General features: G+C 49.6%; 2 protein-coding genes across 3 annotated transcripts; both read right to left on the reverse strand.

Moving 5' to 3' along the window:
- Positions 1 to 12,142: 12,142 nt before the first annotated feature.
- On the reverse strand, positions 12,143 to 15,970 carry LOC123078125 (uncharacterized isomerase BH0283). The gene is made up of 6 exons (XM_044500531.1): positions 15,809 to 15,970; positions 15,506 to 15,727; positions 15,113 to 15,403; positions 12,753 to 12,914; positions 12,565 to 12,648; positions 12,143 to 12,439 (listed from the first exon to the last, which is right to left on the reverse strand). Exons 1-6 carry the CDS (start codon positions 15,836 to 15,838, stop codon positions 12,332 to 12,334), a joined length of 897 nt encoding a protein of 298 aa, XP_044356466.1. The 5' UTR covers positions 15,839 to 15,970; the 3' UTR covers positions 12,143 to 12,331.
- Positions 15,971 to 19,712: 3,742 nt separating this feature from the next.
- LOC123078126 (peroxiredoxin-2F, mitochondrial) lies at positions 19,713 to 23,940 on the reverse strand. 2 transcript variants are annotated; one of them, XM_044500532.1, is made up of 5 exons: positions 23,609 to 23,929; positions 23,478 to 23,507; positions 22,812 to 22,970; positions 22,095 to 22,189; positions 19,713 to 20,072 (listed from the first exon to the last, which is right to left on the reverse strand). In XM_044500532.1, the coding sequence occupies exons 1-5, from the start codon at positions 23,798 to 23,800 to the stop codon at positions 19,967 to 19,969; spliced, it is 582 nt and encodes a 193-aa protein (XP_044356467.1). In that variant the 5' UTR covers positions 23,801 to 23,929; the 3' UTR covers positions 19,713 to 19,966. The 2 variants fall into 2 exon arrangements, with proteins under 2 accessions (XP_044356467.1, XP_044356468.1); XM_044500533.1 differs by lacking the exon at positions 23,478 to 23,507 and having other exon boundaries at positions 23,609 to 23,940.

A 23,940-nucleotide genomic window follows, 5' to 3' on the forward strand; every position in this document is an offset into this window, starting at 1 on the left:
GGCGCGCCCCCTCCTGGCCGGCCGCACCTTCCCCCTTGCTCCTTTATATACGGGGGCAGGGGCACCCTAGAGACACAACAATTGATTGTTTGATCTTTTAGCCGTGTGTGGTGCCCCCCTCCACCATAGTCCACCTCGATAATGCTGTAGCGGTGCTTAGGCGAAGCCCTGCGTCGGTAGAACATCATCATCGTCATCACGCCGTCGTGCTGACGAAACTCTCCCTCAACACTCGGCTGGATCGGAGTTCGAGGGATGTCATCAGGCTGAACGTGTGCTGAACTCGGAGGTGTCGTGCGTTCGGTACTTGATCGGTCGGATCGTGAAGACGTACGACTACATCAACCGCGTTGTGCTAACGCTTCCGCTTTCGGTCTACGAGGGTACGTGGACAACACTCTCCCCTCTCGTTGCTATGCATCACCATGATCTTGCGTGTGCGTAGGAATTTTTTTGAAATTACTACGTTCCCCAAAATTTGTAGGGATAGCTTTCTTTAGCGTTGATTGTTTGTTGGGATGCCTAAGTATTGATGTCTTTATGTCAAATTATAGACTATTGCTTTGAATCATTCGTGTCTTAATATTCATGCCATGATTAGATGTATGATCAATATTATGCTAGGTAGCATTCCACATCAAAAATTATCTTTTTATCATTTACCTACTCGAGGACGAGCAGGAATTAAGCTTGGGGATGCTGATACGTCTCCGTCATATCTATAATTTTTGATTGTTTCATGCCAATATTACACAACTTTTATACACTTTTGGCAACATTTATATGATTTATTTGGACTAACATATTGTTCCAGTGCCCCGTGCCACTTCCTGTTTGTTGCATGTTTTTTGTTCCGCAGGAAATCCATATCAACAAAGTCCAAACACGATAAAAATTTACGAAGAATTATTTTGGAATATATGTGATTTTTGGGACTTGGAATCAATGCAAATTGGGGCCCACAGTAACCATAACCCACCAGGGCGCGCCAGGCACCCCCTGGCGCGTCCAGGTGTCTTATGCCCTCCTCGTAAGTCAGTTGGGGCCCTTCTTTGGGCGCAAGAAAGATAATTTATGAAAAAATCGTGTAAAAATTTCAACATAATCGGAGTTACGGATCTCCAGGAATTTAAGAAACGGTGAAGGGCTAGATCTGGGGAACGCGAAACAAAAGGGAACATAGAGACATGTCCAATCTCGGAGGGGATCCCGCCTCTCCGCCGCCATGGAGGCCATGGACCAGAGGGGGAACTCTCCTCCCATCTAGGGGGGAGGCCAACGAAGAAGAAGGAGGAGGAGGGGGGCTCCCCCCCTCTCTCCTGGTGGCGCCGGAGTGCCGCCGGGGCTAGGATCGTGACAGCGACCTACATCAACAATCTTGCTACCGTCAACACCAACTCTCTCCCCCTCTATGCAGCGGTGTAACACCTCTTCTCCCTGTTGTAATCTCTACTTAAACATGGTGCTCAACTCCATTTATTATTTCCGAATCATCTATGGTTATCCTATGATGTTTCAGTAGATCCGTTTGTCCTATGGGTTAATCGCGATCTTGGTTGGTATGATTGTATGTTTTATTTATGATGCTTTCCTACGGTGCCCTCCGTGTCGTGCAAACGGAGGGATCCCCGCTATAGGGTGTTGCAATATGTTCATGATTCTCTTATGGTGGGTGGTGTGAGTGACAGAAGCACATACCCGAGTAAGTGGTGTTGCGCATGGGAGTAAAGAGGACTTGATACTTAATGCTATGGTTGGGTTTGACGACCTTAATGATCTTTAGTAGTTGTGGATTTCCAATCATAAGTGCATATGATCCAAGTAAAGAAAGTATGTTAGTTCATGCCTCTCCCTCATGTAAAATTGCAAGTATGATTACCGGTCTAGTCATCGATTTCCTAGGGACAAATGACTTTCTTATTGACAAAAGCTATCTACTTTTGCTGTCTTGCAATTTATTCATAGTTTTATTTCTCGGAAAGTACTCCTAGTTTTATTCTTGTTCTAGGTAAAGCAAACACTAAGTGTGCGTAGAGTTATATCGGTGGTCGATAGAACTTGAGGGAATATTTGTTCTCCCTTTAGCTCCTCGTTGGGTTCGACACTCTTATTTATCGAAGAAGGCTACAAATGATCCCCTACACTTGTGGGTTATCACACTTTCACCCTCTATACACACATGAAATAATATTTACAGAAATCAGATGAGTTGATTTGTATTCTATACTATGCTTTATTTATATATTAAACATGAAATTATTACTCTTTCTGTTGTTTGGAAAGATCGAATACACGACGTTCCTATTTCTTTATTTTGTGTTGAGTCATATGCTTGCGACAGTATCAACAAATTATATTTTTTTGAATTCTAATTGTCCAGATATAGAGCTCACGTTCGCGAGAATGTTTGTTGTGCGACGCAAGGTATGACGTCGGATCCACCTGTATGAATCTTGATATTGCATTGTTTGCCACCTCGTCAAAGCAACCATTCAATCTTTCTCTATCAATCGCGGGACTCACATGGGGGTGGCGGGGTGACTATATTGCCCGAACGAGTTGGAAGTGTGTCAGTCTTGTTCGCCCTGTCTCTCATTTCGGCTTTGCGTCTTTCTCTTCGTCCGCTTCCTTGCCGCCCGCACGGTGTCATTCTTGTTCTCCGACAAATCGATCGCCGTCATTAGGTGGTGGTCGGATTCGATAATCTTGCTGCACCATTGCTTCAAACTTCGAGGTGCATTCCCTTCCACCAATCAATTTCTCTCAGGTTTGCATCTGCTTTGCGGAGGGGTGGTGGTGGTCTCTCGTTGATTCACTCTATGGTGAGGTTGTGAGGGGAAAGGAATATAAGGTGGCATTGTTTCGATGGTGCCACCATGGTAGAGGTGCGACCACGGCTCGTGACGGGGTGGTGGGTGCTGGGTGACGCGGCCATGACTAAGGCGCAATGACAGCTCGTGACGGAATGGTGAGGGTTGGGTGGTGTGGCGCAAACACAATGAGACCGCCCATCCTGTCATCGATGTCGCTCATTTGCTCGGTGGGTGAAGGTGTCCCAGAATTGGGGGGTACTAACCTAGTCGGCCTATAGTCTTTGGATGGGCCGGTAGGCCCTTGTTCTCTTCAAGGTGGACTCTGGTGGCTACACGATGGATCAAGATTGTGCCTACCGAAAACTTGACGTATACTCCAAGACATCTCTTGCCGCCTCCATACGCCCCTGGATATTGACTATGTTACCCTAGATGCCCTACCTCACATGTATATAAGCCAAAGGGTTTAGTCCGTAGAGGGGACCGAATAACAATTACATTCACCTAGCCGTAGGGTTAGAACACAACTTACGATCTCGAGGTAGATCAAGCTTATATCTGATACATCTCCATCAATATAAACAAGAGCAGGATGTAGGGTTTTACCTCCATCAAGAGGCCCCGAACCTGGGTAAAACATCGTCTTCCTTGTTCCTGTTACCACCGATCCGAGATCCACGGCTTGGGACCCCCTACCCCGAGGTCTGCTGGTTTTGACACCGACACACCGACACTGATGCTTTCATTGAGAGTTCCGCTATGAAGATCAACAAAGGATCGATGGGTTCGTTGGTCAACGACTCCAATCTCCAAGGCATGGTTCCCATGCTCGAAACCCCCATCGCGGAGACACAACTTCTCCTTCACGAGCAAGAAGCGACCCACAACCTTTCTTCTGACCCGACCGAGCTCCCCGTAAAGGGAAAAAGACCGAGGTACTTCCTGGAAAATGATTCTGACAGCGGCCGACCAGAAACAGCCGACGAATCTGATCTTCAAATCAGCTCGGCCGATCCGGCGGCTACGCGCCCTTCACGGGCTAAAAACGACTGGGAGTCAAGCCCACGGTCCATAGAGATCAGAATTCCTCTCCCACCCACCTCCCACATCGAGTATCGTCCCAATAATTCGAGTCCTCCCGATGTCCGGGATCTCGCCTACGTGCAGCAGCTGGCTGACGAATCGATCAGGCAATTCTGGGACAGGTTTTCGTTTGTCAAAAACGACATACCGGACTACCAGGACTCAGATATAATAGCAGCCTTTCAGCGTGGATGCAAGGATACAGGCCTTTCGAACGCCCTAAGCCGCCGCTGTGTTCAAACACTCCCGGAGCTATCCGATCTAGTGTCAAAATTCTGCAACATCGAAGACGCCTGGTTGGCACGAAAAAGACAGATTCAATCTGTGACAACAAATTGAATCGCGACAGGCTCGCACCTCGGCAGGAGCCCCCCGCGCGGTACACATCAGTTGATCGACCTCGGAAAAAGAGAAAACCGTTGGTCGCTCTGGAACCACACTCGATGGCTTCCTGGATAAGCCATGCCCGATACGCTCTGTTTTGCTAAATTCTTGCCCCACTCGCAGCCTTCGTGACTGCTGGGTGGTGAGGCAAGTGGCTAAAGGAGGCCTAACCCTCCTCACTGGCACGCCCTGACATGCAGAAGAGTCCTCGGGATGAGGTCCTGATGATCTATGAAATCTTTGCGTACAATAATCAATGCAAGCCGGCTCTTCGGGAAGTTAATTACATCTGGCAAGTACAACGCATGCAGAAGAGTCCTCGGGCGCTCGGCCTTCCGTGGACAGTCGTCGCATTTTATGAGCGGCAACAGTGCGCCGACGAGCCTTTGGGCCAACACCGAGCCCATACAACGACCGTTGGTGTATTTGCTGGCAAACCAGCGACGAGGTAGACCCGAGCGGCTAGAGACGGAGTTAATACCTGCATGCGGCCTGGGGCCGTTGCCAGGGTTGTGCGGTCCGGTACCCGACCAGTCCATGGTACGGCGCGGCCTCCGGCAGCCGGGTACGCTCAAATCCGGCCGGATCCACTACAAATCCGGCAGCCGGATGTGCTAAAATCAGGCGGCCTGGGTTGGACAGCTAGGGGTGTCGAGAAAACGGGGGCTGCGACAAGGGTAGGTGTGGGCGCGCGGCCGTGCTGAACAGCGACGCGGCCGAGAAAAATGGCAGCTAGGGACAGGAGGGGAGTGGGGCGGGGTGCGGCTGGAGGGGTGGGGGAATAGAAAAATGGGCGCATGTGTCCCGGACAGGCGGGCTAGAGGAGGACATGGACACGCGCTGCGTCCGTCTACGGGTATTTGTTTGCGGCCGAAATTTGGGTCCGCAATGGGTCAAAAGTGGACCGAAAACGGACATTGATCCGTTTGGTCCCGGACGTTGGGTTGTATTTTCTGTCCGTTTAACCTAAACGGACGCTATCAGGTCGTGCGTTGGAGTTGCCCCGGCGGCTTTGCCCAATGACACACAGCTAACGGCGAGGGAGGATGCATGGATTAAAGGGCATTGGTGGCAGTGGCGAGTCTACTAGGTGGGCTTCATCAGGCTTAAGCCTACCCTCCACAAACATATTTCAGCTAACCATACCATTTAACAATTATATTCATGTGCTTTACATGCAAGAATCACAATGCAATTGCTAATTAGGCTTAGAACTTGATGTTTGAGCCTACCCTTCATTTTCATGCTAGATTCGCCACTGATTGGTGGCATAAGCCTGGAGGCGTCACTCGAGTGGCCAAGAGCGACATGGGGCTGATCCGATTTTTTCGGGTGTCAGGTTCTAAAGTGCAAGACGACAACTAAGTTGTTGCTAGCCGAGACACCGCGGTGTAAAGCTAGCCTCCAATAGCAATCCATCCATTCTAGGACGTGCAGTAGAGTACGCCCACCGGAACACGAGCAGAACAGCCATGCGCCCGGCCCAAATCTGGCCAGCGCAAGCCCGTACGCCCTCCGCCGTTGCGGATCGGAAGTGTAGGCACATCGCGCTTCCGGATAAGGAAAGCCGAGGAAATCTAGACCTCAACGCCGCCATCCCCTACCGCATAGGCCAGCATGACGCCCATCAGACCCGTGCCGCCATGAAGAAGAACCGTCACCCATGCCCACAACGTCACGCTTAAGCACCCAACACCACGCCAGTGACGAAGCAGCCTGCCAGAGCCTTCCAAGCCATATCCGATCATCAACGTCATTGCGTCGCCGTTGCTATCCACGAGAAGCTCACTGTCATGCCTGAGAGCCACCTGCATCGCAAGCAATGTCCCTGCCGCTGCCGTCGGTCACACGGCTTCGTCTGCAGCATCTTCTGCCGAAGGCGAAGAGGAGGAAGGGAGGATTATGATGCGACGGCTAGGGTTCAGGCTACCCCTTGAGTCGCCCACACAGGAGTGATTTTGGGGCTGTTCTTTGTTATTGTGCTTCGCCCAGTTAGAACAGTGATGTGATGGTGAAGAATGGCTTTAGTAGCATTATTTAGCAACCAATATCTCTACTATTAATGTCTACTATTAAAGGTGAGATCGTTTCGTCCCCTCCACTCCAGTTAATCCCATTTCATCACAAGCGTCTCTCATCGGTTTTCACTATTAGTTTTTTCCGATTTCCTTTCAAAACTCATCCGACGGGCTTTTCCCCGCACGGAGTGTTTTTCTTTTTTTTCTTCGTTTTGGCCTTTGATGAATCAAAATCACCGAGTTTCGTTTGTCTCCACATAAAGGAATCAAATCATACAACTAAACAAAGAATCAAATCATAACTTCTCATTTCCCAAAAACGGTTAGCATAACTAAATCAAACAATTTTTTATCCCTTCCTTAACAAAAAAACTCCTGATCTCACACCACATCATCCACCCCTTCTCCTCCTGTAAGGAAATTGACTATTTGTTATCAAGTTCGTTGCAGTTTTTCTGCTATTAAAGAGGAGTTGGTTCTGTTGCCTCCACACCAGTTGATCCCCTTCCACCACACACATCTCCTCCCATCGGTTTTTACTGTTGGTTTTATTTGATTTTCTTCCAAAACTTATCCCACGGGCTTTTCCCCGCACTAAGCATTTTCCTCTTTTTCTTTGTTCCGGCCTTTGATGAATCAAAATCACAGAGTTTCCTTCGTCTCCAAATAAAGGAATCAAATCATACGGATAAAAAAGAATCAAATCATACAGCTAAAAAAGAATCAACTCATAACTTGCCATTTCGCAAAAACAATTAGCATAACTAAATCAAACATTTTTCTATCCTTTCCTTATAAAAAAATCCTGACCTCACACCACATCATCCACCGCTCCTCTCAAGGAAATTGACAATTTGTTATCAAGTTTGTTGCAATTTATCTACTATTAAAGGTGATGTTGTAATGTCTATTTCTGTGTAGTTTGTTCTGCTTTCTCTTGATAATTGTCTATTTGCAGAAAAAAATAGGCAGGCTTCAATTAAGACTGATCTAGAACTGGTTGAACAATGCCAACATTGCATAGTTGTATGTCATTTAGGGTTGTCTAAATTTCATATCACCCGGACTTGTCTGATGTCTCCGTATATGTTGATCTCACGAGGTAACAAATTTTACATACTTATACTCAGCATACTTAGAATCAAAAGTTAAAATCATGCATGTGTTCAGGAACTAAGTTCAAAATCATGCTGTCAGTTTCTGTAATTTCTAAGCTACGAACACTTTTTTGGCTGTTGTTGGGGAAATATTCGGTTATGCCTGGTTTTCGTCTTTCTTACGTCTTTGGTCATCACGGTTATATATATATTGTCATAATGCACGGACATTCAACTATGATATCAAGTAATTCTTCACTGATTTGTCGATGAAATTGTTAAATGTTTTTTTTCGCGAATACGCAAAGCTTGTGTATCATTTCATTGATAGAACAAGTTAAGAATGAGTACATGGGATGGTACGCATGACACAAACGCAGGAGGCGTGAACATGGCTACCGGAGCAGAGGGATGTGGGATGCTCAGCCCAAACAGAAAAGTAACACGGCTAAACTCGCCACCCTGGGACGCAGCCCAGACCAGACCAACAAGACGACCAACATCATCGAAACTGCCACCGAGGACACCGCGAGCATACAAGATGATGCCTTCATGAAGGGGAACGACGCCAGGGCGCCATCGCCGTCCAATCTGCAAAGCAAGACCTAGGGTTTCCCCTAATGCTCGTAGAGGGGCACAAAAAATGGCCATCGCAGCGCCTCCAAGAGGGAAACGACACCCATGGGTGTCGCTACTGCCAGCATCGAAGGTCGAGCAAGGATTTCGCCCTGGCCGAGTCTGAGCAGTCCCAAGCCATCAAAGCAAAAGTCGAGGAGGAGGAGGAAGTCGAGTTGGAGGCCGGAACCACCATCGCAGGAAGGGGAGCAACGCCTGCCGACGAGGGAGGCATCGGGCGCTGCCGGAAGAACAAGCTAGCGAACATGCGGAAGGACGAACAAAGCATGGAGGTGGGTGGGGTTGGTCATGTAGAAAGGTGTAGGATGCAACTCATTGTATTCCATGGAGTAGGTTACAATATATACACATGATGTCTTGCGTGACAAGGAAACTAATCCTACCATATCTCTAGAAGTCAGCTATACAAGGCTAGAGAAGATAGGAATAGCAATACAACGTATGTCACGTTCAACACCCCCCCCCCCCCCCCCCCCCCGGAGTCGAAGCGTCGGCGTCGGCGATGCAAAGACTGGAACGAAACTCCTGGAATGCAGCGGTTGGAAGCCCCTTGGTCATAATGTCGGCAAACTGCTGGGTGGTCGGTACATGAAGAACACAAAGCTGACCCAACTGTACATTCTCGCGGACGAAGTGAACATCAAGTTCAATATGCTTGGTGCGCTTGTGCTGCACTGGGTTGGCTGCGAGGTAGGTGGCCGAAACATTATCACAAAAAACCACCGTAGCTTTCGGGATTGGAACCCGAAGTTCACCAAGTAGCTGACGGAGCCAACATGTCTCGGCAACAACATTGGCGACGGCACGGTACTCGGCCTCAGCACTCGAGCGGGAGACGGTGGGCTGCCGCTTGGAGGACCAAGAGATGAGAGAATCACCGAAGAAGACACAATATCCGGACGTGGAGCGTCAAGTGTCAGGACAACCAGCCCAATCTGCATCAGTGTAAGCAAGCAGCTCGGTGGAGGCGGAGGCGCGAAGACGAAGTCTGAAGGTCGGTGTGCCACGAATATACCGAAGAATGCGCTTGACCAGAGACTAGTGAACATCACGGGGCGAGTGCATATGCAAGCAAACTTGCTGCACCGCAAACTGAATGTCTGGTCTGGTGAGCGCGAGGTACTGAAGAGCACCAACAATACTGCTGTAGAGAGCGGCATCAGTGGCAGGTTGCCCAGCAGTAGCAGAAAGCTTCGGCTTGGCCTCGGCAAGAGTGGCAGCAGGCTTGCAGTCGGTCATACCAGCACGATCCAGGAGATCAAGAGCATATTGTCCTTGATGAAGAAAGAATCCGGAGGCATCACGTCGCACATTAATGCCGAGGAAGAAGTGCAATGCGCCCAAGTCCTTCAGCCGAAACTCAGAACCAAGACGACCGATGATGTCGCGAAGTAGATCCGCGCGAGAGGCGGTGATGACAATATCGTCAACATACAAGAGAAGCATGGCGACATGATCAGCTCGATGAAGCACAAATGGCGATGTGTCCGAGGTGGTGCTACGAAACCCAAGAGCAGTGAGGAATGCTGCAATGCGTTGATACCAAGCACGAGGCGCCTGTTTCAGACCATATAGAGACCGTGAGAGCAAGCAGACATCATCAGGCCGAGTGGGATCAACAAAACCAGTAGGCTGCTGACAGAGAACACGCTCCTGGAGATGACCATAAAGAAAGGCGTTGTTGATGTCGAGCTGATGAACAGGCCAATGACGAGATGCAGCGAGCTGAAGAACAACACGAATCGTGGCGGGTTTGACAACCGGAGAGAAGGTCTCTGAGAAATCAACGCCGGCATGTTGTGCAAAGCCGCGAACAACCGCAGGCGCGGGTGGCGGGGCAGGAGCAGACGCGCGCGGCCCCGGCTGAGTTGGGGAAGCACCGTGGCCGGCGGCGACGCCAACGTGAAGAGCAGCGTGGGTGGCCTGCCGGGCGGAGTGGCGGAGGCGCTTCTCCTCCATACGAAGGTACGTGACCGCCTTCGCGTACGTTGGCGTGACGAGGGAGAGGTTGGCGGCGGATTGGCCGAGGTCGGGGTGGAGGCCCCAAAGGAGGTTGGTGAGGAGTATTTCATCGATCGAAAGATCATTTTGCTGCATAGTGAAGAATTCACCTTGGAGAAAGACACAGCGTTGGAGCTGATTGTCGAGGAAGAGATCGCACAGCCGTGTCCACATGGCGTACGCCGAGGGCTCACGGGAGTTCACCATGTTGAAGAGGCCTGGAGAGATGGTGAGGAAGAGCCACTTGATGATGCAGGCGTCCACGGCAAGCCACTCGTCATCGTCCTTCATGTCGCGGAAGTCGACGCTCCCATCAACGTGTTCGATGAGACGGTAGGAGCGGAACAAAAGCGCAAAGTACGTGCGCCATGCGTTGTAGGACGGCGAGTCGAGGTCGAGGATGACGTGCACATGATCCTTGATGTGGAGCTCATTGAGACGATCCGAGGTGAACATGGCACCGGCAAAGGAGCCGGCGTCAGAGGGGTCGACCTTGGAGCGAGACATGGTGGAGGAGGAGCGTGGTGCGGTTAGGGTTTTGGGAGGTGGTGGAGGGAGAAGATGGCAGCGGCGGAAGGCAGCGGCTGCGTGGGAGGGGAAGGGAGGGTGGCGGCTGCGAGGAGAGGCAGCGGCGGGTTTAGGGTTTTGGGAGGGGTGCGGCGGCTGCTACGGGAGAGAAGCGGCGGCGGCGGGGTTGGGTGAGTTGCAGTGGCTGCGGCTGCGGGAGATGCGGCGGCGGCCTAGGGTTGAGGTGGCGCGGTGGCGGCTACAAGGAGATGCGGCGGCAGCGGCGGCGCAAGGCGGAAGCGATGAAGATCGTAGGGTAAACTGATACCATGTAGAAAGGTGTAGGATGCAACTCATTGTGTTCCATGGAGTAGGTTACAATATATACACAGGATGTCTTGGGTGACAAGGAAACTAATCCTACCATATCTCTGAAAGTCAACTTTACAAGGCTAGAGAAGATAGGAATAGCAATACAAGATATGTCACGTTCAACAGGGCAGCCGGCGCGGAAAAGTGAAGGGGTGCAACGGTGGCCGAAGACCCGAACGAGCCAAGATCCGGAGAGGAGCACAGATCCGGGCTGCCGGGATCGAACCTGCAGGGACGCCCGGCAAGCTGAAGGAGATGGAAGGGGGCGCAGCTCCACAGGCACGCCAGAGTCGAAGCCGCACCGCGGTGGATGTCGACCAACCACGGACGCCTGCAGGGGGTGTTTGCGGAGCTGCCGAGGCACCGACAAGCCGAATGAGCCGGAAGTTGACGCAGCTCGGACGCGGGGAGCGCCAGATCTGGAGCCGCAATGGCCAACCATGGATACCGGAGGAGGGTGCAGGTCCATAGCCGTCAGTGACGAAGCCGCACCTACAGGGTATGGGGAGGGCGAAGGGAGCTCGCAGGCATGCCACACACCCGGCCAGCGCGCTGTAGGAGGCAGCCGCTGCCGGGCAACCACCGCAACCAACGAGATGGACCGCCGCCCCGGAGGCATGGCCGCAGCCTGCGGGATGGGAGAGCGCCACCGTGGCGCTCCTAGGGCCGGCCAGCCCGGCCAAGAAGCCCCGGCCCCGTCCTCCCGGGATCTGGCGCCGGCAGCAGCAGGGGTGCTGGTGGCCGCCATGGATCTAGCACGGAAGGCGGGGAGGAGGGAGATCGCGCCGGCGAAGTCCAGGGGCAGCCGGAGCCCGACAGGAAGGGGGCGGGCGGGGGCCGGGGGGTGGGGGAGCCGCTGGAGGCACGCCGGCGCCGGTGCGCAGCGGAGGTCGACGGGAAAAGGGGTAGAGGTGGCACAGCGCAGGCCAGCCGAGGTGCCCCGCCGCCACCTTCCTGGGAGCCAGCACGGCTTCGCCAGCCGCTCCTCCGTTGGTGGCGAGGAGGTGGGGCGAGGTGGGGAGGGGGCCGTGGCGGCGCGGCTGGGTTCCCCCCGCCGCCGCGGGGAGGCGACGCAGGGGTCACGGGAGGAGTTAGGTCGTTACGAAGAGGTGTAACAGCCGGGTGCATGGTGGGTCAACACTTCAATAAAATTATCACTACGGAGAGGTGTAATAGCCGGGTGCATGGTGGGTCAACACTTCAAAAAAATTATCACTACGAAGAGGTGTAATAGCCGGATGCTACAATGCAGCTTCAGCTTGTTCTGCCTGACCTTGTTACAATGCTACAACCATTTTATTCCCATAAACTGGTCGATTCAGTGTTAGACCAGCACATTGCAGCAAATATAACTATCTCGCCATAGTTCATAGTTCAAGTCCACAAATGGTCGTGCCTTGAGTAGATGTCATTATGCTAGCTAGGCGAAGAGCGTCCCACTCATGATGGTAACAGCTTCTCCCTGAATCAGCACCCTCTTATCTGCAACATCCAGCTCCAGGTATAGTGTTCCACTCCTTGGAGATGCCTGGTGATGAAATGCACAGTACAAATGAAAACCAACGTGATAGTTTGATTGATTGAGCGCCATTGCAGCATAAACGGATCAGTGAACGATAATTCACTTGTCGAAAACATATTCAACAACATTACCTGAAACGCTATCAATTTTTGTTTCCCCAGCTTTTCACCCCAATAGGGTGCCAAAACACAATGTGCACTGCCACATACAGGATCCTGCAATGGTATTGAAGACAGTTTTGGGGTATCTATCAATGAGGAAGTTCATCGAGCTTCACTATTTATATGTATTCAACTTGGTATAGAGGTTGCTGTGTTACCTCATCAATCCCAAATTTTGGGCAGAAGAAACGTGAGAAGAAGTCGTAACCCGATCCAGGAGGTGCCGGCCCTGTCACAATCACACCTCTGCCTGCACATTTTCTGATTTCTTCGATGTTAGGAAGGAGATCGGCGACCTCTTTCCCTGATGAAAGTTTGACCTGAAAGGCATGCCAGATCTTTTGGTTATAATACGGGTCTTAGGCCCTGTTTGTTTCATAAGTCCTAGGACTTTTTCTAGTTCCAACCAAAAAGTTCCTAGTCTTTAAAAAGTTCTTTCCTGTTTCCAGGGACTAAAAAGTCCCTAGTCCCTCCATGACATGTAAAAGACCATGTTACCTTTATTGTTGCCGCTCTCTTTCTCTCATTCGCACAAACGAAGATGGAAGATGGAGCACATAATTTTTCAAGCGCACAAACGCCTCCGCCGCACGAACGGCGCCTCGGCCGCACGAACGGCCCCACTATACTAGGCACATACCCGGACGCAGCAACACACCGCAGCCTACCCAGAGGAGCCTTCTCACAGCAGACCGGGCGCATACCACAGTCCCGGCGGAGACTACCTCATCTCTGGCTCCTAGGCTCGGCTCATACCGGCGCACTTTACATCAATACACGGGAGGGCTTTTATACCCAGGCTTGTGCACACCCGCTACACGCACGCACGCATTACCCGGCTACCACACAGCCACTAACCAATGCATGCACGCATCACACCCAGGCACTAACTAACCCACGAACAAACTCCATGCAGCTCCGGCCGTGCGCACGACGCGGCTGCCTCCAATGAACTCCAACGGCCGCTACTAACAGTCACAGCTCCCAGCCGATCTAACTACACGATCAAGATTAATGCTGACAATTTCCCCCATAATTTTGACATGGATCGTCGTCGGCCGTCGCCTTGTACGCCTCCGCCCGACGCCACTACACACCTCCACGGCCCTCGCACCGCGCGCTCCGCCGCCGAGCAGCACCTTCATGCCGTCACGACGCCGTGTGCCACCACCATGTCTGGACTCGCCGCATGTCGTCGTCGCCGGAGTTGCTGCACCTCTCGCCACTGACGTAGGCCGCAGGCTCGACCTGGCGCGGTGACGCCAATCGCCACCGCCGCGGGTCGTTGTCGTCACGCGCTCGCCGCACACCGCGTCCGTGCCACCCTGGCCTCCATGTCCGCCGCGCTCGTCGCGGACTCACCGCGCGCCACCTCCGCGTCCACCATGATAGCCGCAGCACCGCGCACCTCCATAGGCCGATACACGGCCCGAAGCTTCGCGCAGACGCCGGCGAATGCCGTCACCACCGGCACGCCTCCGGCACGGCCAACCCCGCCCAAGACAACCAAGCTCATGATACCAAATGTTGTTGCCGCTCTCTTTCTCTCACTCGCACAAACGAAGGTGGAAGATGGAGCACACAATTTTTCCGGCGCACAAACGCCTCCGCCGCACGAACGGCCCCACTATACTAGGCACATACCCGGACGCAGCAGCACACCGCAGCCTACCCAGATGAGCTCTCTCACAGCTGACCGGGCGCATACCACAGTCCCGGCGGAGACTACCTCATCTCTGGCTCCTAGGCTCGGCTCATACCGGCGCACTTTACATCAATACACGGGAGGGCTTTTATACCCAGGCTTGTGCACACCCACTACACGCACGCACGCATTACCCGGCTACCACACAGCCACTAACCAATGCATGCACGCATCACACCCGGGCACTAACTAACCCACGAACAAACTCCATGCAGCTCCGGCCGCGCGCACGACGCGGCTGCCTCCAACGAACTCCAACGGCCGCTACTAACAGCCACAGCTCCCAGGCGTTCTAACTACACGATCAAGATTAATGCTGACAACCCCTAGTATATAGAAAAATAACAACCAAACAACACCATGGGGTGGCGGGGCAATGGGTGCAAGGAGGGGCATTGTTGAAAAAGTTTCAAAAAAGACTCTCCTTAAGGGGGTGTTCGGTTCAGAAGTCCTAGGACTTTTTCTAGCCCCAGGGACTAATCAAAAGACTCTCTAGTAGAGTCTTTTTCTAGTCCCTGTAGAAAAAGTCCCTCCCGTTTGGTTCCTAAGGACTTTTTAGGGACTTTTAAGTCCCTGAACCAAACACCCCCAAGAGTCTTCTTCATTTAGTCCTAAAAAGTAATTTTTAGTCACTAGTAGTCCCTCCTGTTTGGTTAAAAAGTCTTTAAGAGGAACTTTTTCTAGTCCCTACACAAAAAGTCTCTGGAAATAAACACCCCCTTACCTTTCAAGTTAGGAAATACTGTACTACCGTACTATGTTTATGCAGGTGGTAGAACAGAAAGGGCGAAGGGGTAAGGTGAAAGACAGTACAATGAAGTCGGTGGTGGTCAACGATTTGTGAACACTGACGACGGACGCGCCGTTGAGCGTCTCCGGGATGGACAGCAGCTCGTCGGCGGGGTCGCAACCCACGTAATCACTCATGGGGAAGTTCAGCTCAATGAACAGCTTCCCCTGCTCCTCCGTCTCCGGTGCAGGAACCTTCTTGGCGGTCAGGATGCCGGACTTGGTCGCAAACTCGACCACTCCATGGCGCTCCCCGAGGATGGCCGTGAACAGGAAGTGGGCGGTCGCCAGCGTCGCGTGCCCGCAGAGCGCGACCTGAGAATTGGAAACGATGGCGCAGGTGTGAATCAACTGCAAGAAATGAAATGGGAATGGTGCGAAATCAACGGGTGTTCAGATGGGAAGCTAGGCGGCGACCTCGGTGACGGTGGTGAACCAGCGGAGGTGGAACCGCGGGATGGCGGCGCCGGCTGCGAGGGAGGAGGAGTCGCGGGAGAGGAAGGCGGTCTGGGACTGGTTGAACTCGACGGCGACGGACTGCATCCACCGCCCATCCCCCGTGGGGGCGGCGGCGTCGTCCTCGAGGAAACATACCGCGGCCGGGTGGCCCTTGAACGGCTCGGCCGTGAAGGCATCCACCTGCGACGAGACCAATGTGAACATCAGTTCTTAATCGAGCCAACAAGAGAAAGAAAATGGAGAAGAGAAGAGAGCGCTGACCACGACATACTGGATCCCTTTCTTGGCCATGTCCGCGAAACAGCAGAGCACCCGAGCGCCAAATCTGATTTCTCCGAACGGATGTGCACCTTTTTATGGGACACTAGTGCTGTAATCAGCTGATGATGCCAGTTGGTAAGCAGCGACGATATGGAACTTGCAGGCTTCCTTCCTGGCGGCACTCTTTTGTGCTATTTAACTTCTGCGTGGAGCCACTGACAGGTGGGGTCTCCATGCGTAGAGAGACTTAGGCCAGCCGCTACAATGACGACCTTACCTGCTCAAATGTTTCTTTAGGGGAGAACGCCCACTGGATCATTTTATTTCAGCTTAATGATAGTATAATGCTAGGGGGTCTATGTCCCAAAACAAATCCTGCATTGTTTCGAGAGCATGTTTTGATAAATTATGTGTCATCATATTCGTCTCCCTCAGACAATGCTGGAAAGAGATACTTCCAATTATTTGTGCCTTTTGGAAACAAAATCTGCTAAAACCACCGTGTAGGCATGTAGGGTTCCACATGCTTGGATGAGTTCGAAAGAGACTGATTCCACAATCACCCGTACACAACCTAAGCTCTCCACCAGCTCAAGGCCTCTCGAAGCGCAATAGACTCAGCCGTGGTCGGGTCTAATAGGTGGGTAAGCATCATCGTTGTCCCTACTACAGCCTCTCCTTTATCATCTCAGTCAACTGCTCCCGAACCACTCTCAAAGTAGGAGGAATCTATATTCAACTTGTAGCTCTTACTTGAAGGTGTCTTCCTTATCAATTCATGTGGTTCAGAAGATCTTGTTGCGATGTTGAACTTTAACTGTATTGCATGAATCGCAAAAGCAGAACTCGGAGCTGGTACAACATACTCGCACTTGACAGCCTGGCGCCACTGCCACGAGATATAGAAAGCCCGACTGCGACCATCTCCTTCAAGTGTCAATGATCTCCCAAAGACCCAAAGAACGCCAAACTTCTTTTGCTCGTTGGCATGTAAACATTAAATGTCGCATATCCTCAGCCCCTCCCATACAGATCGGACATTGGGGGTTAACCTGCTCAAATGTAACACCCCCCATTAAGCTTTACTGAATAATTTACAGTTGTGACACATCTCATAATCATCGAAATCCATCCCTGGGCAAAGCCAAAGGGTGCCAACATAAAATAGGGCTTCCTTTAGTTTATTGGATAGAAATATCATATTAATAGGAAAGTATAGGAAATAAAATAACATGTATCTCAAATGCTATAATAAAAGAGATGTTATTTGGTTCATAAGATATGGTTTTTTTCCCACTACATTTGAGTAGTATTCTTGTTTCCTCAATTTTCTATTCAGTTCGCAAGACATCATATTATCTTGTAAAATTTACATGAGTAAGTTTCAACTTGATGCCTATTTGCATGGATTTTTGGATTTATTTTTGGAACTTGGAAATATGTTATCGCAAATACAAAAAAGCTTTGAGTATCATTTCATTGATAAAAGAGTTAGGGTACAATAAGTACATAAGGCATCACACAAGCATGTGTGACTGCCAGCACTAAAAGAACAAAGGGGTGTGTGGCCCCGAAAAACAATCGCCTGCATTCGGGGGTCAGATGTGCTAGTCCTAAAGCTCCCGAACGAACCCAAGAGCAAGCTTCCTCCTTGATGATTCAGATCAGCCACCATGATGAAGACGTAGCCATTGTGGTGCTTACAAATGCGCCATGAAGTAAGGATGAGGAGGGCGGCAAGTCCGGGTCGAACACAAGTGAGCATGCCTAGAACAGTAGATGAGAGCCAGTCTAAGAAGTCATTGTCGTGGCGGGGAAGGGTTGCAGTGGATCGGCACCACCGGAGCACCAGAGAAAAGTTGGAAATATGTATTTAGCTAAGTTTTAGAGCGTGGATACGCTGAAACTCAAGATCATCCTGGTGTTTTGTCGTTGGGGTGAACCATAGGCCTCAGTGAAAAAGCATAGGCCTTAGTGAGATCTAGAGTTTTCTCACATCAAAGATTGCAAGGTAATGATGAATCTAATTTTCTATTAAAAAGAGCAAAAAATTCCAAACAGCCTTGCACATGTGTACCCACCACACATCATAGACAAACTGGCTCTAGTAAGGGAGCACGAAAAGTATGCAGGATTATATTTCATGGACGAGTGGTGGGGAACGAACTTGGCAAAATTGTAACAGGCTGTGGGCAATACGAGACTTTAAAATACGAGAAATTTGAAGAAATATTCTCAAAAGAAAGATAACATCGTAAGAATCAACAAATGTCATGATCAATGGCATGGGAAAGAATTTAAGAATCAATATTAATCTGCATTCGCAAGATTCTTCAGCTCTACGCTTCCTGGAGTCCTTTCTTGCAGGCTTCAGCTTCCTTCCCTCCTTGAGTTTAACCTTCTTTATCGCCACATGTTCTCCCAATTGGGATGCGCCTCGAGCTTCATCCAACAATGAATCAATGTGAAGGGCTTGCCCTCCGTTCTATAGTACACCGTGGTTGCACGTCCGGGCTATACAATGACGTGATCGTCAAGTTACAACATTGAGTGAATAAATAAATTGACTAACCCCTGGAGAAACAAGAAACAGAACTTACGATCTCCATGATTGACGCTTCTGGTGGCTACCTTGTCTCCACTTGTGCAATGGCACTTCAAAACTTTATGACGGAGTTTGAAATGGTATGCAACCGGCGGAGTAGCAACTTCGCACTGCGATCGTTTATCACATCCAAATGTCGCGGGGTGCTTGTACTCATGAAACCAAAAATGCACATGTTGCCAAAATTTGGTACCTGTTTTCTTCATGCCTACAAACCCCGCGCTTGTGGCCTACCACGCGTCACACAACAATACGTCCTCCATCATGGAGTAACCCGACATCATGTTTACTCCATGTTAAACAAGGAGAAAGTCAAAAAAGTCTCAATGGCATTTGACCGAACACTTGTCGGGTGTGGTGTCTGCCATGAACGGCGTCGGAAGGGGGCACACGATACATGGGCACGAACGGGTAAGGGGATGCAACGATGGCAAAGTACGAGACGCCTAGGTGGAGCAGCGGTGGTCCGACTAGAACTGGGCGGCAGCCAAAGTAGAGCAAGGGGAAGGGACTGAGTGGAGGAAAAGAGCCCCGAGATGGGGTTTTGTGTGGGACAGGTGTTCGGTGTTCTACGGCGGCTGTCTGGACTCCCTCAAACCTCTGCCAGCTTTACTTCCGGTTTGATGAAATCCGGATGTGCGACTGCTCCATGGACATTTGAGACGGCGTTGAACCGCTCGACATGTCTGGACCGCGTGGTGGACATTTACGGACAACTTCCCTTGACACACGGGTCGTTCTCAGATCATGTTCTCGTTTCGATTAAAACTTCATTCAGTAGGTCAAACTCCTTTATACTAGAAAAATACTTTGCCATGTGCACCAACTCTTGGCTGAGCCTCCCAGCACCGAACAACCCAGAAAATATCTTGCCTTCACATGGAAGGCTCATGGAAGCTGCCTAACAGATGAATATGCAAATCCGCTAGACTAAGAGCCTGTTCGGCAGCTCTCCGGCTCCGCGGCTCTGCTCTAGAGCGGAGCGCCCCCTAGTGTATTTTCTGGGAGTAGCCAAAGTGGCGCTCCGTCCACTCCTATATTCGACGGAGCTGGACGGTTCCCGAACAGGACCTAAGAGCCCGTTCGGCAAACCACCGCTCCTTGAAATACCAGGATCTACGGAGCTACTGTTTGCTCGCTCCAACATTTTAATCTACTGCTCGGTCCGCTCCGGGAGGGACTCCGAACAGGCCTTAAATGTCTCATCTTGCGTTTGAACAGACTAACCAGCAAATTACTAGTGTTCAATCTGCGTATGTTATATGATCCAAAACCAGTTCAGCCAATGCGACAACGAGAGGACAAAATAATCACCCGCTCATTCTCACATTACCTGCACGCGAACACACCTCTTCATCAAACGTGAATAACAGAAACTGTCGCATACACGAACCGGTGACTAATTCGATGACTGTTCTGGAACAAAAGAAAGAAAGATTTGCAGCAGCAAAATGACTGTTCTGGAACTAGCACGACAGACAGCAACATCTTCACACAGATTCTCGAGCTGTCACTTATTCGCTTCACAAAAGCAAAACAGAGCACCGATTAGCTCAGATTTGATCCAAGATAACCTCAGCACCAGAAACCTTGAAGTCGGAAGGGGCTTTCTCAACGTTGAAAGCCTTGATCTTCCCATCGTCGACAAAGGCTGACCACCTAAAATGGTACAGGTCAAAAGAAAAGAAAAAAATCAATCAGTTACCAATACACCAGTCTATATATCATCATGAACAGTAAGTACTTCCACTTCCACCACATTCTACTAATGAAAGGAAGAGGTTCGAACAGTGATGCAGTGCTCAAGAATGGATATGCATCACTCTTTTATTAGCAACAAAGATAAACATAGCATTCTCACCGCATGGCGGATCAGCATTTCAACAAAATTCTCACTAGGGAGAGCTCAAAAATGCTGGATGCTGCTAAAGCATGTTCCTTTTCTTTTCTTTTGCGGGCATGCTGAAGAATGTTCCAGTTTGCCAAAACGAAACAAATGACATATAGACCTAGGCACCTATCCATGTATGCAACTTGCTGACTTGTTCTTTGTTTGCAACACTAGCACAATGCGTGTGCATTGCTACGAAGCCATAAAAAGGACAAGGAGTTGCCACTGGCTTAGGAGATCTGGTAGGAACCGGATCCCTACCAGGTCACTCAGGTTGTAGGGGTGGAAGGAGGGATGGCGTGGTCGGCGGCGCTGGGGTGCCGTCGTTGCGTGTGCGCGCGAGAGAGAGAGAGCGCAGGGGCGGTGGCTAGGGTTAGGTCTCCCGGCTCCCTAAGGAAGCCGAGCAAATATGATTGCTTCTTGCTTAATCCCAAAACGGGTCCTTACACGAGTTTATATAATCCTCCTAGTAAGATAATTGGGCTAAGCCCCTAATAACGATAAGATAAACTGGGCCACAACTAACTGGGCTAGGCCCCTAATATGCTGGTCATAACAAGATCATCAAAAGATGACGGTGTCTTGCGACTGTTGCATGGTTCACAATTAAAAAGAGAACGAAAATATAAGAAAGATCCTATTGCGGTCGTTGAAGAATCTTAAGCGACCATAGTAGATCCTTTGCAAGATTTATAGTGGAGATAACAATTTGAATTTTGAGATAAGAGAAGTAAGTTGAATACACAAGACTGTGGATTAGGTAGGAGGACAACGTCTATCACCAAGTTGAAATTGCAATTTGATCGCTCTCTGCTGCTACGAGAATAGAACTGGAAGAATTGGTTGGAAGAGAAACTAGAAAGAAGTCCATGATTTTGAGTTGGAGTCGCATACTTATATTTATAATTTGCGTTTCTACGAAAGTGTTATTCTTATATTAGGGTAGCAGTGAATTTTTGGGCGAGTAAAAGTAACATTTATTTATTTATGTCTCTTGGAAGGTTGCTAGTCCCATATGTGGGTAGAATTGCATTTGTTTATTTGTGTGGTCCCACATGTGAACTCACCACCAACTGCAACCCCATCACTCCAAAAGTAGGAAAGATAATATTGCTATTGCAAGTTATGCTCCAAAAAGGTGTGGAAGTGATTCACCTAAGGGAGTCCTTAAGAGGTATCTACCTCTCCATGCAGCCAATTTCTTAGAATAACAGCCAATTCATGGGAAGTTAAAGGAAGTCCTGTTTCGCGATAGTTATTTCTTGGGATTGGCAGCCATGCAAATTTTAATCATTGGATTTTCTAGTCATGACAGTTCAACAGTGCTGAACAAGAGTAAATTAACAATTACTCAATGTCATGCTGAGACAATCCTATCATCAAACCATTCAAAATCCAGCATCTCCCCTTGCTAAATGGGTGGTCACTAATTCACTAATGCCATTGAGACTAACAAAAACAAGAAGAAAAAAAACTGACAGTCAACGCTACCTGACTTTCAGACAAGCTACCTAATACTGAAAAATGTCTTCCAGAAATAGCTTAAAATCCTTTCACAGCATGTATAGTTCTAAATTTAATCCCATAATATCAAGCGCCAATATATCCAATTCTATAAACAAAGGCATAACTTATAAAACTACAGAACCACTAATGTAAAACTCAGCAGTAAGAGAGCTTGCATTGCATGCCACATAAACTAAATTAGGGTTCTAAGTAGCTGACATCATTTACATCACGGCTTAATTATTTTTTAAGAATATTAGAAGAGTTGGCAAAAGTATAATTACCTGTGGGAGCGGCGGCCAAGCAAAGCAGCAGAGAGATCTATTTCCAGATCCAAGCTTTTGTGGAAGCTCCCGTCAAGGTCGCCATAAAACTCAATCTGATAATAGTATAGAATCACGGCAGATGGTTAAAATAAATGTTCGCATGATCTTGATTCTTGACAAATGTCTAACATAGCATCGCATGGGCTAGAAATCTTGGAAATCTATGTGCAATAACCATCTAGGGTGGTATGCATACAATTCTAACACATTTCTGACCCTCATTACCATAAAATACAGATTGAAATATTTCAGCCGATCATATGAGAGTTAAACTGAAAAAATACATGTGAGTTGAATTTGCACTCATAAAGTGGCTCGCAAGCAAACTAAAGCCCAGGACTGGCAAAATAAGCAAGAGAAAAAGGAGAAAAAATTACCAGAGAATGATTTTGTGCATGACTGTTATGGATCATTTACCATGACTGTGACAGGGAGCAGGGAGGGCGTATAGTATCATGAAGAATGCGTCATGGAGGAAAACCAAAACAGGTACCGCCAAACTACAATATGCAATGCACACTACAATATGCAAATATGAAGGAAGATAGTCCTATCTCATAACTCAGTTGACAATACTTCAATATGCAATGCACACTACAATACCTGTATTTCATTCCATTATTCTGTGCTAAATCTACATTGTATTCCATACAAAGATAGAGAGTAGTTACTCACTGCATCTTTTGCCTGTAATTTTTCTGCCCATCCATTCAGCACATAGGGATCATTTACAGCTACACAGATAACAGAGTCGATCCCTTTTGCTTTCAACTTATCAATGTTGTTCTTGTAACTAGGGACATGTGACTGCGAACATACTCCTGTGTATGCGCCCTGAAATATATCGCAAAGATAGCTGTCAACAATATGAGCAATAAATCATTCCAGGAGAGAGTCAGTCTACAACATAGTTATCAATGAGATGGAAAAGGCAGTACACGGAACCATCATGGAGCAAGCTTACAATCCTAGTGGATGTAGCCAGAAATCCATTAGGGATATAGAGTTGTCAATGAATTTGAACGGTGGGCACGAAAATGCCATTCAGCGCAAAGCTCAAGCACACTAATTCCCAGTCCAACAATAAGTTTCAGCATTCAATTTTCCTGATCTAGCCAATGGCCTGCCTACCTATTCACAGTTTCTCATACTTCTAGTGCGAATGGAGCATGCAAGAACTCAATCCATAACCGCCTAGTACAAATTCTGTACTAGTACCAACTAGTGTGAAGAATCCCCACTGAGACTCATTAGGGTTTCGAAAAGGTCGAGCATACATGAACCGAAGCTAGCAGCAAGAAGAGCTTGGTAGGCAAGGGCAGCGAGCTAGAGAGAGCTTACCGGCAACCCGAAGATGACGACTTTCTTCCCCTGCAAGCAAGCAGACACAACGAAACACGAAGGGGTCAGACGACAGGCGCGCGGTGGTGGGCGGCGTGGGGAAACAGTGGGGAGTATAGGGAGCGTAGTACATGGAAGATGTCCTTGAGAGGGGTGGTGGAGAACTTGGTGGCGACTCCCTCGTCCCAGGACCGCGCCTTCTGCAGCGACACGCCGGGCGCCGCGGAGACGATGTCGGAGCCCACCGACGCGAACCCCCTGGCCGCGGCCCACAGCGCCGCCGCAGGGGAACCTCCCGCCCTCCTCGCCAGTGCTGAAGCCATCGCCACAGAAGGTTGGGAGTAGGTATTGTTGTCCTTGGATCGGGTTTCGCTGGCGAGCGGCGCTTGAGAGTTGAGACGGCGCACGGCTGGGAGCTGCCTGCTCAGAGCATCTCCAGCCCTTCAGCCCCCGGGCGCCGAAA

The sequence above is a fragment of the Triticum aestivum genome, chromosome 3D (assembly GCF_018294505.1).
Source record: "Triticum aestivum cultivar Chinese Spring chromosome 3D, IWGSC CS RefSeq v2.1, whole genome shotgun sequence".
NCBI lineage: Eukaryota > Viridiplantae > Streptophyta > Magnoliopsida > Poales > Poaceae > Triticum > Triticum aestivum.

Coding starts and splice junctions, on each gene's coding strand:
- LOC123078126 (XM_044500532.1), bottom strand. CDS start 23,800: ATGGCTTCAGCACTGGCGAGGAGGGCGGGAGGTTCCCCTGCGGCGGCG. Junction 23,508..23,608: donor CTCTCAAGGACATCTTCCAT/GTACTACGCTCC, acceptor GCTTGCTTGCAG/GGGAAGAAAGTCGTCATCTT. Junction 20,073..22,094: donor CTTGGCCGCCGCTCCCACAG/GTAATTATACTT, acceptor GTACCATTTTAG/GTGGTCAGCCTTTGTCGACG.
- LOC123078125 (XM_044500531.1), bottom strand. CDS start 15,838: ATGGCCAAGAAAGGGATCCAGTATGTCGTG. Junction 12,649..12,752: donor CAAAATTTGGGATTGATGAG/GTAACACAGCAA, acceptor ATACCATTGCAG/GATCCTGTATGTGGCAGTGC. Junction 12,440..12,564: donor AAAAATTGATAGCGTTTCAG/GTAATGTTGTTG, acceptor TTTCATCACCAG/GCATCTCCAAGGAGTGGAAC.